Source organism: Antedon bifida, chromosome 9 (assembly GCF_963402885.1).
Source record: "Antedon bifida chromosome 9, ecAntBifi1.1, whole genome shotgun sequence".
NCBI lineage: Eukaryota > Metazoa > Echinodermata > Crinoidea > Comatulida > Antedonidae > Antedon > Antedon bifida.
In genome coordinates this window covers 15,221,380-15,240,100 of record NC_136234.1, presented here as the reverse complement: position 1 = coordinate 15,240,100, position 18,721 = coordinate 15,221,380, and the positions used below count along the sequence as shown (strand labels likewise).

The 18,721-nt window shown below is 33.4% G+C and overlaps 3 protein-coding genes across 3 annotated transcripts; all 3 read right to left on the bottom strand.

Annotated features, from left to right (window-relative positions):
- Positions 1 to 3,280: 3,280 nt before the first annotated feature.
- LOC144852834 (uncharacterized) lies at positions 3,281 to 6,416 on the bottom strand. The gene is made up of 3 exons (XM_078710859.1): positions 6,038 to 6,416; positions 4,949 to 5,143; positions 3,281 to 4,025 (listed from the first exon to the last, which is right to left on the bottom strand). Exons 1-3 carry the CDS (start codon positions 6,414 to 6,416, stop codon positions 3,946 to 3,948), a joined length of 654 nt encoding a protein of 217 aa, XP_078566985.1. The 3' UTR covers positions 3,281 to 3,945.
- LOC144852832 (uncharacterized) lies at positions 6,267 to 11,927 on the bottom strand. Its single transcript, XM_078710857.1, has 3 exons — positions 11,022 to 11,927; positions 8,206 to 8,400; positions 6,267 to 7,793 (listed from the first exon to the last, which is right to left on the bottom strand). The coding sequence occupies exons 1-3, from the start codon at positions 11,521 to 11,523 to the stop codon at positions 7,714 to 7,716; spliced, it is 777 nt and encodes a 258-aa protein (XP_078566983.1). The 5' UTR covers positions 11,524 to 11,927; the 3' UTR covers positions 6,267 to 7,713.
- A 469-nt stretch (positions 11,928 to 12,396) lies between these two features.
- Positions 12,397 to 18,583, bottom strand: LOC144851991 (protein SPEC3-like). The gene is made up of 3 exons (XM_078709669.1): positions 18,086 to 18,583; positions 14,390 to 14,572; positions 12,397 to 13,999 (listed from the first exon to the last, which is right to left on the bottom strand). The coding sequence occupies exons 1-3, from the start codon at positions 18,255 to 18,257 to the stop codon at positions 13,809 to 13,811; spliced, it is 546 nt and encodes a 181-aa protein (XP_078565795.1). The 5' UTR covers positions 18,258 to 18,583; the 3' UTR covers positions 12,397 to 13,808.
- Between the last annotated feature and the right edge of the window lie 138 nt (positions 18,584 to 18,721).

Sequence of the window (18,721 nt, the reverse complement as noted above, 5' to 3'; positions counted from 1 at the left end):
TTTTGCTGTATTCTGTACTGTATGGTTGTTGTTTATTAATATATAATAAAATGTTGATTCAAATTTCAAATAAAAATTGATAAAGTGCTGTATAATAACTAATTAATTTGAATTTCAATTTAATCTTTTTTTTAAATTAATGAATAAAATCATTAATTCATGAAATGCAACAGATGTGTTGATGTATATCTTTAATTGAATATTGTACAATAAACCATTATTTATGAATAATAGTAGACAACATTTCCGTCACAAACGCCACGACGAATGCGTTACCGATCAACATAACATTGCAGACTCCCAAAAAATGTTATATGAGAGTGCAATTTCCGAGCATCTGGAGGTGCCATATTATTTTAAATGTCGCTCATCGTAATCTCAACCATGGTGGGAAAAAGGTGAATTTTGAGTCCCCTGCTGGTTTGTCGGTTAACAAATTCTAACCCCTCCTGGCTACGGGCCTGTTTTAGGGTATGGTGAGGAAGCTGTGGGGATTATGTGGGGATGGTGGTGGGATACTATGTGGGGGGGGGGGGTGCTGTGGGTTGGGTGTACTATGGGGTGCTGTGAGGATAATGTTATGGGGGTGATTCGAGGTGCTGCGTAGATGTTGCGGTATGTTGTGGGAGTGATGTTGAGATTCTACATTATTTATCAAAATTATTATTATTTTTCTTGTAATAATGGATATATCATAATAGTATTACATAATTATCCTTTAAAAAATAATTACGAAACTGATACCATGATTATTATCTGAATAATGAACTCCGCCATGTTAATCCGACAATCAATTATGTTTGCGTAAATTTACCAGACAACTAATTGGGTTTAATAAGTGATATGATAACAATAATTATTATTACGTAAACAGAAATACGAAGGTCACATTTTTAATATAATGAACAACAAATGAAATTATTTACTTTTTTGAACTTGCCGAATTACTCTATGAACCAAATTAAAGATCATATTAGGCACGTCCAACATTCTATAGGACGTCTGTATCATCATTATAGTATTTATTAACATTGTTATTGATTATAAACTGTATGTCCTTAGACACACAGACCACAGGTCGATAAATTCCTGTTAGGATTTTGACTACGATAATGAAACAGGCGCAGGGAATAAGATATTAATGACATAAGGGATTCTATATATATGTTATTTATAATACTGTTTTAATAAAACATTTAATTATAAGAATAAGAATATCACAATGACTCAACACTATGTTTTACACCTATAGATTATCTTTAAACCCACAAAATGTCAACACTGTACATAACGTTCAAAAGGGTGAAATGACAATTCGATCAATCAACTATGATATAAATCATTATTATGGTTTCAAGCAAGGAATATATCGGCAATACTCCTTAAAACCCATTCCTTTGACTAATTTAAAATCTTTTGTTTAGAATAATTACAGAATAACTCCGTTGGGACACCTTTGGAAACATTGTCCATAGTAAAACGAATGAGGGGAAATGTTTTAACAATACGGTCATATTTTAGGGATGTCCCTATTATAAAAGGGACACTTTTTATGGGTCCGAATTTCTTTCTGGTACATTGTCTGTTTTGTTTTGTTGTATGTTACTATGTACGGATGTATATAATATGAAAGGAAAGAAATCAAGAAAACAATTACTTGTATAATTTATTATTCACGCAAATGTGGATGGGAGCGTGGTTGTAGCGTGCTTGTATTTGGTACCGTAATTGTTCATGGTTTTTATAGCACATTCATTCGAGACTATTCTGTAACTAAACAAAACCCATCAGTTGTTGCCTCATTCATTGCAAATATTTTTTGCGCAGGGGGTATAATCTCTGTTCGATACAACAAACAAGCACTGTTATTATTGTTGTGATTTGAATAAATCAATCTATTTTGAATTTAGGGAAATTCTACAACACAAATGTAAATAATGGTCTCTTGGCGTTTACTGAAATGAAATTCAATTGTTCCTCTACTGACCCATGGCAACCACGTTGTTTGATAAAAGACACAGGGAATCGATATCTTCTATATTTTTCGAAAAGTGTAGCCCACCATATACCATAATATTTACGAGCGAGACCAAGTACGACTTAACGTCCTTATGATCACCATTGTTTTTAGAACAGAGAATGTGGCATGAATGTAGGTCAGACAAATGGAGTTCAAATATCAATTAATATAAAACATTTCTCGTTAGACATTATCCATAATGAGCAATTTATAGCACTTATGCGGATTACTGCCATTGGCGAATAAGCGTTACATTTGGCGGAGTTAGCCTAGGTTCTAAACTGTATAGGCCTATTTCGACTTAATTATTGAAATGATTAAAAGTGTAGCCCACCATATACCATAATATTTACGAGCGAGACCAAGTACGACTTAACGTCCTTATGATCACCATTGTTTTTAGAACAGTCGAGAATGTGGCATGAATGTAGGTCAGACAAATGAAGTTCAAATATCAATTAATATAAAACATTTCTCGTTAGACATTATCCATAATGAGCAATTTATAGCACTTACGTGGATTACTGCCATTGGCGAATAAGCGTTACATTTGGCGGAGTTAGCCTAGGTTCTAAACTGTAGGCCTATAGGCCTATTTACTAGACTGTCGACTGACTAGCATATGCCAATCAGGCATGGGGAAAGTCTATATGGTGGAGTAGCATGCAACCCGATAATTGCAAGACACTCAAGTTATACAGGGTTCTGGGGCCTAAGTCCCTGAGAAGAGGACCACGGAGAGAAACATCATTGCGCTAAGACGGTGTAGTGTTTTAAACACTGTTTACGGAGTGATTAATTTACAAACAAAACTGCAAATTCATATAAAATTTCGTTCCTTTTGACCATCAATTTTATATCGACACCAACTATAATTATGTTATCCGCATAAGAAGTATGCTGTCGCCATGGCATAAAATAATATTGATTTGGGCGGCGGTTAATATAGTAACTGATTTCCAATCGAGTATAGACCTGACCGTTTATATTCTGAATATAAATGAATAATATTCTGTAAATAAATGTCGTCCTCTATCTTGTTGTTTCAAACACTGTATACGCTCCAATATAGCCGCTGAGAGCGTCAGTCTTCATTGGTTGATCTCGGAAAATTATTTAAATGCTGCCCTCTCTAATACTTATGTCACTAGAAAGACGTTGCCAAGGAACATTAATCAATTTCTTAATCAAAAATTCTATATCAATGTCTTACGATAATAATGAAAGAATACGTGTAAAGGATTCAAACAGCCTATTGGTAATAAGTGCCCATCGTATTAAATAGGTGTAATTAACAAGATATACAGTAGGCCATGGGCTAGGCTTAATTACTATAATTAAATAGGTCTATATATAGATAAAAACCTTTCCACTTAGCTAATCTATTCGCGCAAATATAAAGCGTTGTGTTATTTATCATTATGTACATCTTTAAACAACGCTAAAAGTAAATAATGTACATTGTAAACAGATTTAAATTCGTGAATAATCGATAATGAAAACATAAATCGATAATGACTGTTTGAATTTCTATTATCCGTGAAAATTGGCACCCAATCAGGAAGAGAGATTGTATCCCATTCTGCTCTGCCCTTCGCAGTAAATTTGGGCAGTAAATCTCATCGGCTCGTCCAAAAAATGATTTGTCTACAATAAAAGATCCTGCAATTGGTTACGAAATCTAGGGAAGATGAGTGTGATATAAAGAGATTTGCTAATAATAGTCCTATAACATATTATGGCTGTTGGTGCCAAGAAGGAGTTATTCTACTAAAATCTCTTTGGTGCCTTTTTTATATTTTACTATAATTCCATATTAATTATGGTACATAATAAATAGTTTTTTTTCTCTGTAACCATCAGCTTTAAGCTGCTTTATATGATCTTATTGTCGAGGCAATGTCATTATAGCTAGGCTATAAGTCTTAAACACCAAACAACTTGGTTGTCAATGATAACGCTTTGATTCGATGTATTTCTCTATCAACAAGACTATTGTGGTGTTCTGAAAAAAAAAGATGGAAAAGAAAATATGTAATTCAGTCGTTTCTGTTGTCGCCATAACGTGTGAAATAGTAATAAGAGAAGGTGAATATAGTAATAAGAAAAGGTTGAAATAGTAATAAGAGAAGGTGAATATAGTAATAAGAGAAGGTGAATATGGTAATAAGAAAAGGTTGAAATAGTAATAAGAGAAGGGTGAAATAGTAATAAGAGAACGGTGAAATAGTAATAAGAAAAGGGTGAAATAGTAATAAGAGAAGGGTGAAATAGTAATGAGAAGGGTGAAATAGTAATAAGAGAACGGTGAAATAGTAATAAGATAAGGGTGAAATAGTAATAAGAAAAGGGTGAAATAGTAATAAGAAAAGGGTGAAATAATGATAAGAAAAGGGTGAAATAGTAATAAGAAAAGGATGAAATAGTAATAAGAAAAGGGTGAAATAGTAATAAGAGAAGCGTGAAACAGTAATAAGAGAAGGGTGAAATAGTAATAAGAGAAGGGTGAAATAGTAATAAGAGAAATGTGAAATAGTAATAAGAGAAGGGTGAAATAGTAATAAGATAAGGGTGATATAGTAATAAGAGAACGGTGAAATAGTAATAAGAGAAGGGTGAAATAGTAATAAGAGAAAGGTTAAATAGTAATAAGAGAAGGGTGAAATAGTAATAAGAAAAGGGTGAAATAGTAATAAGAGAAGGGTGAAATAGTAATAAGAAAAGGGTGAAATAGTAATAAGAAAAGGGTGAAATAGTAATAAGAGAAGGGTGAAACAGTAATAAGAAAAGGGTGAAATAGTAATAAGAGAAGGGTGAAATAGTAATTAGAAATGGGTGAAATAGTAATAAGAGAAGGGTGAAATAGTAATAAGAGAAGGGTGAAATAGTAATGTGATGGAAATAACGATGGAAACAATTGCCACTTACGGGAGACTAGTATCATATTGATACCCCATACGATACTCCATATCCAGCCGACAAGAAGAAACGTGATTGTGAACATTTGCGATAAGCCAACACACACGTTGCTTATAAAGGCCTCCTGTAGAACATCAGGATCACGTTTTGACAAGCCTTGTGGATTACTGCATACAAATATACTCACAGCGCCAATCAACGTTCCTGAATAGAAAAACAAGTTGTTATGAATAAAAATTAGATCGGATTAAATGTTGAAATAAAAACAAGATATTTAGATATACAACTTCCTTATCTGAAAACCGGAGATTTTGTGATTTCTAAGGAAACATAAATAATCACCTGCATATTACAATTAATAACATGGATATTTTTATCCCTAAAAATTACTTAGTACGGTATTTCATCTGGAGAAAAATACTTTCAAAGGTACATTTATACACTAAAAGTAGGCCTACAGCATAACATAAATGCTAAACTTATAGATTTAGCAGACGGTCAATGTTTTGCCTATCTATATTATCTAAACTCCTCTTTTGTAATTTTCCCTAGACTATGGAAAAATGTTCCCAGAAGATATTAAAAATTGCACTTTGGTCACCAACTTCAAAGCTCAAATTTTGATCACCTGATTTCATCATACTAACTTTGACAATATGCCCTTTTAGGCCTAATTTGTATTTTCGTTTTTAATGTAAGTCATGTATAATATTTTGTAGGCCTATATTTAGTTTATGTATTGTTTTTATGTCATTTTAACTAACTTGCTAACTTTATTTATAAATTATTGTTGTATTTCGTTGGAGAGCAAGATCAGTTAATTCTATTGCTTGCTCCTGGCGGCAAGATTGTGCTTGATGATGCCGAATAAATATTATTATTATATCATACAATAACGTTTTAATCCGGCTAACAAGCATTATTCCTTGTCGCTGTTTGCAGTTTCAGTTAAAAATATATAAAGTTTGAAGATCATTCATTTTAATGTATTAACAATATCTAGTATTCTAGAATAAATAAATGTATTATACAAAAGAGAAAACATATGCATCGTACGCATCTATACACCATCAACCCTATAATCTAGAATAAACTTACCAGTCCCAGGTAAAATTATGTTTAAAAATGCACAGACAAAGGCGAGCTTAAGTGGCATGTAAGGTATAGTCGATAATAGAGAGTCATTTTCCCAAATTGTTGCGTAGATTACAGATAGTTCCATTTGTTTTGCCATGAAATCCCGTTCTTCTCGGTTGTCATTGCTCTTCTTGAAACTTCCAGCTATCCGATTCCAAATGCTTTTCTTATTATTAGCAATTTTCTTATTCGCTTCAGTCTTCGTTCGCCACACCGTAAAAGCCTCCACAACTGCATCGTTATACTTTATAGACTCATCTATCTGGAATTCTTTAACCACCACCTCAGCTTCCATCATTGGTTCTACGATTGAGGATCTTCTACCACGATTACTAAACATACCATTGCATTCTTTTTAACGTATCAATTTAGTACTCGTACAACGTAATTAGCCTATCCAACAATAACGAATTTATTTTATTCACAATTATGCAGTAAAGGTGTTAAGTAGTGTCTCACAAACTTGTATGTTTGAAAGCTGTATTTATTTACCTCCATCGATTGGTTATCATTTGCACAATTGCATTGTTTTCTTAACGACTACATTGTGCAACAATACTTCATGATTCGTTAAGTGACTTTCGATTTTCAATTGTCCGTATTTACATATTTATATACTTTTGAATAGGTTTGGTCAATAATCTTACTTCTTATACGTCGATTTTGTATTTGTTACGCTTTTTAAAATATATATTCTATCCCCAAGGTCTTAATTGACGCTACGTGACGAACTTTGACCCGCGCATTCAACCACTTACAATCTTCCTCAAAATCACGTGCAATCATCAGAACCTACTCGTTGTTTCAAACTTTTGTTTACTATACTCATCCGATTCTCCACATTGCCATCACAGTATGTAGCGTTTGGATGTTAAGGTCTGTCTACACTATCACACTTTATATGACAACAAAATGTGATACCCATATGTATACGATGATGTAATACCACTACAATATGTGGGCATATCACACATAGTTTGATAGTGTGGAGCTTTAAGATATGTGAAATTATTTGCCATGTGTACAAATCGGCTAGTAATAATTATTGTACCTAAACTAATTTATCTTTAAAATAAAATTTAATGACAAAAAGGATTGACGTTTCGGAATCATAGTGGAACATTTTCAGGAACTAGGTGGAGCCTAGCCTTTAGGCTTTTCAGCCTTAGTAACTAATTATTAAGTATTTCCTGTCACCCTTTGGTGCTTGTTATTTTAAGAATGGTTCCAAAAACAACTTCGATCTTTTTTATCATTAAATTTTATTTAATAATAAGTTAGATTTCTCTATGATTATATTATAGTAAACATCTCTAAATTCGTAAACTAATATATGTTTATTTATTTACTTATAACTATAAGTTGATACAATTTTTAAATCTTCATAAAATGAGAGTCAGTTAGAGCCAATTTACACTGAAAACTGCGAGCTTGTCCCACGTAAAATCTGTATCTATCTTGAGCGGAAAACACCAGGCAGTCCGCTCCGCGTTTGTGTAAATGATCATATAATAGGAATAAGGATTCTCGTCTGTGTAAATTGGCCTTTAATATGAAAATTACTTCTGAAAAAAAGTGACAGTCCTATCACAAAATACTTATTCTACACGAATTGTCTTAATTGCAGCCTCTTGTGGTCACATCCTCATAAACGCTCGAGCTACAGATACAGTAGTGCTAAGGTTGCGACTCTCTTGTTGGGTCTTTCTGTGATGATCTGAAAAAAAAAAGATTTTTAGCACTTTAGTAGTCGACTTTTGATTAATTTCGTTTTCACGAATATACGTTTTAGCTTTTCTAATATATTCAGTCTTGTTATGGTTTTATTATGATTATTATTACTGCATAAGAGTGTGTAATAAACCTGTTATGGCCGACTGTGCAATATAGTTATCGATTGGTATGGAAATTAATATAACACATAATATACACACAAAAAGAACAGGTTTTTGTCGGGAATGTAGTCTTTTTCTTCCCTTATTTTGTTTTTTTTATCATCAACTGTGTCGATGTGGTGAGCGAGGTATTGAAATGTAATGTGTTCGAACAATGATATCTCTTTTAGAGACCAACACTCTTTTACTGATTTATGATGAAAGATGGAAAATGACACAAAAAAAAAAGCTTACTTGCTAAAAGAACCATATTGACACCCCACGTTATGCTCCATATCCAGCCAACCAGAAAGAATGTTATCGTGAACATTTGTGACAGGCCTACGCAGAGATTGGAACAGCAGAGTTGCATTACTTCGTCTTGCTTACGGTCATCTTGAGGTGTACTGCTGCTTAAGCAGAGCACACTAAACCCGGACAAGATTGTGCCTAAGAGAACAACAGAATGTTAGGCCTGCTTACCTTAAGTGAAGAACACAATTATTTACTCTCCAAAGCCCTAGTTACGGTACTTTAAATCATTTAACAGCCTTAGTGCCGTTCAAGCCAGTGTTCTCTACTGTATATCGTTTCCAATATAGAGCATACTTATCAAAGGAAATTTGAATATCCCGGTAGCACAGGTGACCTAACTTGGCAATCAAATGCGTTGTCATTCATCCTGACGCAATGTATAAAAAGCTGTGAAAACTAGCTTACTTTAGTATTGGGTACAACCCCAGTTATCTAGAGGATTATTAGTACTGATCTCTTAGGCCCTGTCTACACTATCAAACTAGTTTGACAAAAAAAGGTGTGATTTGCCCAACTATGGTAGTGGATGACATCATCGTGTCCATATATGGACACATCACATTTGTGTTGTCACATATAGTTTGATAGTGTAGACAGAGCTAAAGATGACCTTCCCGGTGTCATAATATAAATTCTGTAATACAGTGCCACATTATGTATCACATCATCATATCACCAAAACATCGAACGTTCATGTTTATATCGGATTAATATCAGTAAAAGGATAAATATTTTGGCCTATTTGGCGTTTCATGATTATATATTATTATTGTAAATGTATGCTTGTTTTTTTTCTTGGACTGTTTCAAATCTGAATGAAAAGAAATGAAATAATAATAACGTCAACTGGTGAGCTAAAATAAAAAAGGACAATAGGCCTAAATTAAGGTAAGTCTAATGTTTATCATTAGATGATTGACAACGATCTCTTCAATTGCTATTATTGTTATCTTTGCGTGTCTCTTCGTGTCTGTTATTACTTATTTGAACTTATCGTAGATGAACAATTTAGAATACAAATTGCTAATAATGACAGAATAAAATCAATATGATTATTATGATCAGTTCTACCTATTTTCATTCCTACGCACAGAATATTATTAATACAGTGAGTATATCTCGATATCTTACAGCCATTATAATATTATGGTAGATCGTGCAATACGGTCTAAATTTCAATTGTATATTATTAGAATGTAATTAAACTCAATATTGGTTCAGACGCAATTTGCATAACCATATACTTAAAACATACTTGATAATATTGTGAGTTGCCTGAAATATTATTAATAACACTGTAATAATGATGATGATAGTTATAATATTAAAATGTTAATGACCATTGAAGATGCGTAACAATGACAAGATGATAATGACAGAGACGATGATAATGGAACGCAACCAAAATTAACCGATAATTACGCGATAAAAATTAACCGATAATTAACCGATAAAGTTCCTGTGGAAACGGGGTTTAACCGATTCCGCTCGAAAAATTAACCGATAATCATCTCTCATTCGAATGCGATAACTTGTAACCTTTGACCTGAAGAACAAATTGTTGCTTTGTGATTGGGATCTTGGTTGTTCGGTAATGTCTGGTCATGTGCACTTTATTTTTAAATAATTATCTGATTGTTTATAATTTTTTTATGGCTGCGGAAATATGGCCAAAGATGATGACTATGATTATGACGTCACATCATTGATTCATATTACGTTGATTAAAATTGATAGATAGAGATAATTATAATATGAAACCGGTAATAATAATGTAAGTTGATAATGACATTTTGTAAATTTTCTCCAAAACAATTTGAAATCGGTTGGATATTTCATTATCATCATCATTTACGCTTGAATGCCATAAATGAACACTAGATTAAATAGCAAATCCAATGCAATTACTATTAAGAAGTTTAATAAGTCTTTATTATAGCGTCGACATGGCAACCGAAATGAATAACAATACAACGTTACAAATAGCCTACTTAACACAAACGAGTATCGTTGGATTGGGCAACAGAAAAATGCCACAATTAAACGTTAGTTTAAAGTCGACAATTAATAAAAAAATTATGAAATAATGTTCATGTTTCTACAATAAAATACTACTTTTGGAAATATATTTTACGAACAGAAAATAAACAATGAATGGTATATCTGGAACAATGTTTTAAAAGAAAGAATGATTGTTATTACTTCATGTGATGTGCCCATATATGGACATGATGATGTCATATCACTACCATTTGGGTATATCACTACCATATTTGGTGAATGATTGTTATGGTTGGAAATAATAATATGTTCTAAAACAGTAATTTGCAACCCTACTAACTGTGATGATATACAGCTCTGTCTACACTATCAAACTTTATGTGACAAAAAAAATGTGATGTGCCCATATATGGACATGATGATGTCATATCACTACCATTTGGGCATATCACTACCATATTTGGGCAAATCACATTTTTTGTCAAACTAGTTTGATGTAGACAGAGCTTTAGTAATAATATTCAACAGTGTTTTTCATTGATCTTACGTTCATGTTATTTTACCTAGTAAAGTACGTTGCCAAGTAGATTAGTAGAACATACATTTTTTAATGTTTGTATTAGGCCTATTTATAATAAAATATTATTAAATAAAATACGGTATACATCAACAGTTAAACATTACACATTTTCACCAATGACGTAGTGGTACCAGTCTGATAGTGACATTCATTTAAGAAAACGGAAAAGACCTACCTAGTCCTGGGATTACAATATTCAGAAACAGGCAGATGTAGGCAAGCTTAACATCCATATATGGAATTGTAAAAAGAAGGGAATCTCCAACACGAGTGTTGGCATTCTCTACAAGTTCTCCATTCTGTGCGTTTATTCCCTGACCAATGATGGCGGCAGCTTGTATCTGGTATTTAATGATCTCTGAAGACGGGGCTAAGTTTTGGCCATTTTGAGCGGCAACATTATGAGGCAGACTTCCAGGAATCAAGGACGTTCTTGAGTTTTTTCTTGAATGTTGTTGATCAGATGGATCAGAAGTTGCATCTTCCTTGACGGTACTATCGGCCCTTAGAAGATTGGTGTTCGGAGGTAGGGAGATACTTTGCAGACGATTGCTCTTCCAGTGTGCCGCCGCTGTCACTACCGCAGAGTTACGAGAAGGGTCTTCAATGTTGCTGTTCAAAGTCGTCTTACTGAGTCTTACCTCTGATGTATTTGGTACTGTCTCTGTTGACGTCATTTTAATTTTCAAAAAATTCCATTTAAAAATAACAATATTACTAGATTATTTTTAAAGAAAAATCCATTAAATTGATTAATTCAAGAAGTGTTTTCCAGAGATGTAAATCAACAAATTATTGAATTCCTGAACAAATCAGACAATAAAGTTAGAGCATGAAGATCACAAATATAAACCTCTTCGGTATATCAGACGATATGCATATTCATTACCGCTAGCTTGCTGATAGATTGTTCACAAACATTTTTACTTCTTACACAGCATGCGGATCGCTGACGTTTGCAAGCCAAACATACGGGGTATCTGTTACTTAATATTTTATTAGCACTCAATAAAGATGATATATTATCATTTATAAATTCATCTGCGATTGAATCAAACGATAGGGGGCGGTGTATGAAACTGATACCATCATTTTTTAACCTTTTCCATTTGTTATTTCTCAATTTCAAAATTGTAAAACCTGAATTTTTACTTCAATTAAGGAAAAATGTCACAATCTGTTTATATCATGTGCTTATAGGTGAGTGTGAGTATTTGCTTCTGATATTAAACACAGGAGAATAAAAAGAAAAACTCGTTTAAGCATAAAAAGCCTAAGTTGACTTCACCTCTGGTACTTCATTTCGTATGGTATTATCATCGTCATCACCGTACCACCACTGGCTATATCTTAGGAACTTTAAGTAAGTAACCGTAAGTCTATTTTATACCATAACTTACGTTAATCCAAGCTGTATAACATACAATATCGTATTCAGAAAAAAGCCATAATTACAGTAGGCCTACATTTTTATTGTCTGAAATGAAAGTTGGATTTATAATCAAAATAATAAATTATAAAATAATAATACATTCAAATAGGCACACTAATAATAATATAAAATAAATTTATTCACAATGTTTGAAAACATAATTTTACATTAGTTAATGTGAAGTAGTAGTAGCAAAACGAATTAGTAATATAGACAAACACTGCCGTTACTAAGTATTCCTCAAATTAAAGACCATTTTAAAATCAGTAATTATTAAACCATCCAATTAGGAACCAATGTGTGCGGACCAGTGGCATAGAACACAGTTAGGTAAACCCGGAAAGTCCCTGGGTAAACCGTACCACTACTGGCTACTTAATTTGACGTATTAGAAGCAGCTGCGTCCTGCGATAAGTTTTAGAGCGTGCACAGAACTACAGAAACAAGGTACAAACGCTGAGGATGTGGTCAGAGGAGAGCGTATTTAAATTAATTTAGAGGTATAATTATCTAGCAACTGTTTCATTTATCATTAACGTCAAATTCCATCTTATAACATCAACAGTATCTACTTATAAGAAATAATATGTTATTTCAAATTCTTCAAACAATACTTCTAAACTCAGTTTTATAGTTACGCTTATTTACAACAACACCTACATGGGAGTATGTATTCTTTGTAAACTTGGCCTCTATTGAAAAATCAGTCTCGCATAAACCAAACGGCTTTCAATGCACTGATAACTGAGCTTCAAACAGGGAAATACATTATATAGAGATTCCGTTACAACATGAACTACCGAAGTAGGTATGTATTTTATACACTACGCATTTCCATAAAAAGAGACACATAATGATAAACGAACAAAAACATATGTTTTAACAGTCCAATATCGCATATTCAGAGAATACCTATACGGAGTATGGATACTTTATTGAGTGTCGGGGGTGAGGGTGTCCCCTTAGGCGTTCTACTATAGCGCGCCTGTATAAAAAATAGTGATATTTGTTTCTAAAGCTCTGTCTACACTATCAAACTATAGTTTGACAAAAAATGTGACGTCCCCAAATATGGTAGTGATATGACGTGATCGTATCCATATATGGGCACATCACATTTTTTTGTCACTTACAGTTTGATAATGTAGACAGAGCTTTACATTGTGTTGATTTTGCGAAAATGGGATATCGCGGAAAAACGCATTCAAACAGTGATACAAGTTTAAGGTTTATACGGGCGCGTATTACTATAGAAATTGACCATGCGTAGTTCATTGTTTTAATAATAATCCGTATCATCGCTTATGCGGCATCATCATAAATTAAATTGGTTAATAAAACAAATACTTAAACATACTAGACGATAAACAAACAAATATGTTCACGTTGGCTTATATACACTTTAATCAAGTTGCCTGCCGTACCAAAATTATCTAATGTTATTATCTCATATCAGTATCACACGGTGGAATCAGATTGTAAAAAATATATTGAACGTCTGTAAAAATACACAACGAAATTGTTTTTGTTCTAGACCTTCTCCGGATAATCTGGTTGACCAGGCATTGGTTGAAGTGGTAGGTTAGCTGGGGGTGGCTGGCTGTATGGTGCCTGGCTGTATGGTGGCGGATTGGTTACGACCATTGCCTGTTGTGGTGGTGGTGCCGCTGCCGTTGTCGTCACTACTGTGGTTGTAGGCTCATTAGTTGAATGATAATCAGCTGAAAGAAACATTTAAAAAAATGTATTGTACCTGTATATATCAACACATTACATAGGGAGCTTTAAACTTGTGACGACCGACGACCTAGGCCCGTCCTATGCGCCGATGTGTCGTCGGTCGTCGCCGCCTGGCCCTAGAAACCACCAAAACTGTGTCGAGGAGAGACGTCCCGAACTTCCCCGAAGCGTATGCTTTTGAATTTGGTGCGCCACGTAAGGTTCAGGTGACGACCTGGATGTCACACATGAGCATTCTTTCCGGTTTACGGTCGTCGGATCGATTTTTTAGTGGACCTCAACGAATTGAGATGACGTAATGCAATCGATCCCTATGATACTTTATGAAACCAATGATGATGGAAATGAGTGAGATAATGACACGTTCTTACCTGACATTCCTATAAAAGCAGCTCCCCACATAATGCTCCAGATCCAGCCAATCAAAAAGATCCAACACGTCGCCAACTGCAGAAGTCCTACCCAGAAATTGAGACAAAACGTACCAACTTTCCCTCCACCCGACTGACCTGTGTTCGCACAGCAGAACACTGCAAACGCCGCCATAATTGTACCTAAAATCATAAATATAATTTATTTAAAATTAATTTTACTAGAATCATTTACAATTATTAGAAAAACAGTATTTGATTACAAGGTGTATTTTACTATTATTTACTTCTATAATAGGCTATTTACGTAGGCATACAAACAACAGTGTCTTACTAATAAAACTTGTCCTAATTATTTCCACTTAATCGTTTTATCATATTCACTTTGTAAAAAAATGTTTCCAATGGTAATTGATTTTGAACAGCGCCCTTTCGATAAATATTAGAAAATCGTATTAAAAAATATTGAGTGGCGACGTCTTCCGTTCCATGAAAACGGAACACGAATCAACAATCAATTTTGCAATAATTGCTATTATAAATTCAGATAATAATGAATTCAAATTCAGTGGATTGTTAGTCCATACTAAATGGTCAATTCACAAAACTCATTCACGGCCTTTAATTCAATGTAAACACAATATAGAGGCTTCTGTATTACGTTATTGACGAAAACCAAAGCCCAACTTTCACTTAAGTAGGCTATATTATGATAGAACAGAATTTTGCGACCATTTCTTTTTCAATACTGTAATTATTACAAAATAAATTTAGCTTATAACGGTAGTATCTAGGCTATTAGTCTCCGTATTGAATTAGAGATGTGTCTTTATGATCAAATTGGTGTACATATCATATTACTTTTCAACGTATATAAACACGACCAAAATGGAAAAACACAATTGCAGACTGTTTAAACAAATCAATAGGTAAATACATGCCACCATAACAACATCATAATATTATGATCGCAAATTCCCATAGTAGCAGATAAACTTCTTACTACATTGCATTTGATAGGAATATCGTTTAGTATAATGGGGCCCTTAATCAAGTTTAGTATTATAAACTGCGTAACAGGCGCATCGATCTCTATAAATAGTAGGCCTATTAAAGATGTATTGTCCCCCTGAAAAAAACTTTGGGGGACAATACATCTTTAAGTATTATAACCAGCATTCGAATTACAAATATAGATAGTGGATCAATTACCTGTTTGGTTCTAATAATAGGTTCCCATTTGGTTAATTAGCTAATGGCTCGTATTGTCCAATATGCATTTATTAAAAAATATCTTAATTATCAAATACAGAATTTTGCAAATTTATGCTATTAAAAATTTCAAGCTTTTCAAGGACCCAAAATATGGATTTCTCTAGCAGAAGAACTCAAAATTATTAAATTTATATCTTGTTTTAAGTTTAAATTACATGAATACCTTGTTTCTACTATTATTGTTTAAGTTAATAATATATCTGTTTTAAGTTAAATTATACTGCATTCGTTAAGTTAAATGCCTTTTTTGTTCATTATCATATTGTTTTTTACATGTTTCTTATCTTACCTTACTTAAATATATTGCCTGTACCCCACATTTTAAAGCTTAAGCTTCCAGTGGGGTACCCCTTTTCTCATTTATTATCTATTATTTTAGAAAATGTTATCTGTACTTTGTTTTTATTTGAGAAATAAATTTATTATTGATTGATTGATAAAACCAGTCAGCTTTTTTCATTTAGCTAGGTAGCTTAACCTGTTTACCACAGTGATGACTCCCTAGTTTATATATAAAAATGTGATAACAAAATGGTTGCCATACTTGTTATTTTTCATAATTGTTTTAATGCCTCTTTATTTACAATATTATTTGTGCGCAAAATAATGTGAATTTTACCCTACACCAACGCCCCATCCCCTCCCCATCGAATTATCCAAAAACTCCGTGAACAAACCCCAATTATTATGAAAGGGAAACATAAATCGATATTTAAGCCTATATTAGAATGTATGATAAATAGAAGTGTTTTTCTGCATCTGAACTTTAAAACAGACGTCAAATACGCAGCAGTTTCCATGGAAGGGGCCGTCTATGCGTGTCCCATGATTATAGGCCTATACTAAACGATCTACCGTACTATTTTCGATTTTAAATTATGATTTGAATTTCTCACAGAAATATTTCCATAATGAGTATTAACTGAATTCATATGTAATCATGGTGACATTTAAACAACGGTTATAATTTAATTTATGTTACCAAGTAACCAGGCCAAATAATGAGTTACCAAGCAACGACAAAAATAAACATAAAAGCTCTGTCTACTTTAGGCCTAAACAAATATGTGCCTATGTATGGACATGATGATGCCATATCACTACCAAATTTGAGCATATCACTACTATATTTGGGCACATTACACTTTTTTGTCAAATTAGTTTGATAGTGTAGACAGAGCTTAAGAAATTACAGTAGGTATATGGTTAGGCTACCTATCACGGTTAAAATAAAATTTGAAAAGGCGTGTTTTTTTTTTAATTCTGATTTTGATGATGTTATGATGAGATGTGTTCATTTCATTTTGATCGCCACATTAACTCCAAGCACACAAAGTACGTGGATACATAAAAGATAAACCCGCACAAAAAAACATTAAAGTCATAATTCATTTTCATTACTGCACTTATTTTGGCATTTATTATTCCATATTTGCCTTAATGCAAAGAAAATGTATTTCTTCGCACGAAAACTCAAATTCTGTATTTTTTTTCATTGCAAAATACACAATTATGCATTCACAATATTACAATACATTATTAGAACAGACGAACACAACGACTGAGAGGGAATATGCATAATAATAACATAAAACGTAAAATTACGATATTAAATGGAAGATACAGTTCGGTATAATTTTCAGTCGTTAAATCGATTATTGTGCATTATAATTATTATGCGTACTTTACGAATTATTATTATAGAAAATCGAATTTTGATATACGGTAAACAATAGTTAGCAGTATAGGCAATATAGATCAGATCAATTATATTCTTCCTTTCGCGCGACTACTCCACGTGCCATGTCTTTTAAATGGTCGTTTCAGCTAGGCACAGAACGCAGCTAACAATTCTATTTTATTTTTAAATCCTACGAAAAGAACATCTACATTTTTATTTTGTTTAACCTACCTATAAGTCTACATATTTATTTCTTTATTTTTTTCCAGTGTAGTTAGGCCCTAACTGGTTTTAATGCAATGTATCATGCATTTACTTTTAGGTAATTAGCTAACTAGTGTCTCCGACACCACTGAGGTACAGATTGTTACCCCCAACAAAATTGGTTCTCCAAATAAAAAGTGTGGTCTATAGGAATATGAAATAAGGCCCTACCTAGGCATATGAACGTAAGAAATCAAATCAAAATCAACATTTATTTCCAAAATGGTGGCGTCCCCAAAAAAGCAAAAGCTTGTGTCTAATCGAAATAATATTATTTAATATTAATAAGTTTTGTTTGAGAATGTAATAAAGTACTCCTAGGTAGGCTACAATAAAGAAAGTTATTTCTAAAAGTTGTATGTTTCACCTTCTTTCACAATATATAGGCCTAGGCCTAGCCTATTCAAAGAATGTCATGTGTGGTAATATAGCCTACAGTTACCTAAGGCCCAGCCTAGGCCTACCCTGATACTTACCAAATCCAGGAATGAATATGTTGAAAATCAAACAGACAACGGCCATTGCAATATGCATGGCGGGAATTGCGGCTCGGCAGGCATTAGGTTTCTGTTCCGTTTGTACGACCGTAACAGTAGTAACAGTACCACCCGCTTGTTGAGGCGGTGGTTGTCCATAAGGTGCTGCCATATTCAATTTTAACTCTGCTTTAACAAATAAAACTCCTTAATTTCGCGTTAATTATTCCAAAAACTTTAGCAAGAGCGGTTTTTTTTTAAAAGTCAATTTACTGTCCGCCAGATTCTAGAAAATCGTCGATCAGCAGATATCGTAGGATCCCAGCGCTTGTCTGTGTGGTGTTACGGTTAGTTTCGTGGTGGCTTAATCCTTAACTTAGTGCAACCAAGGAAACAGCTACTGTGTTTACGCTAACATTAGAAAACCCAGTAAGCTAACCGTAAGTTATGTTGGTTGAACTGTCACTTGCTAGTTACGACTCCTCACACACTGAGTGGTGTGGTGTCGCTAAGTTCATTCATTGGCTGGTGGAGGAAGTGACGCGCTCTCCTCAAGTAGAAAAATAAAAATTAATAACGACTTCTTTTTCACGCGGAAGATTCTGAATATGATGTAACAGTATTATCAAAATCAGT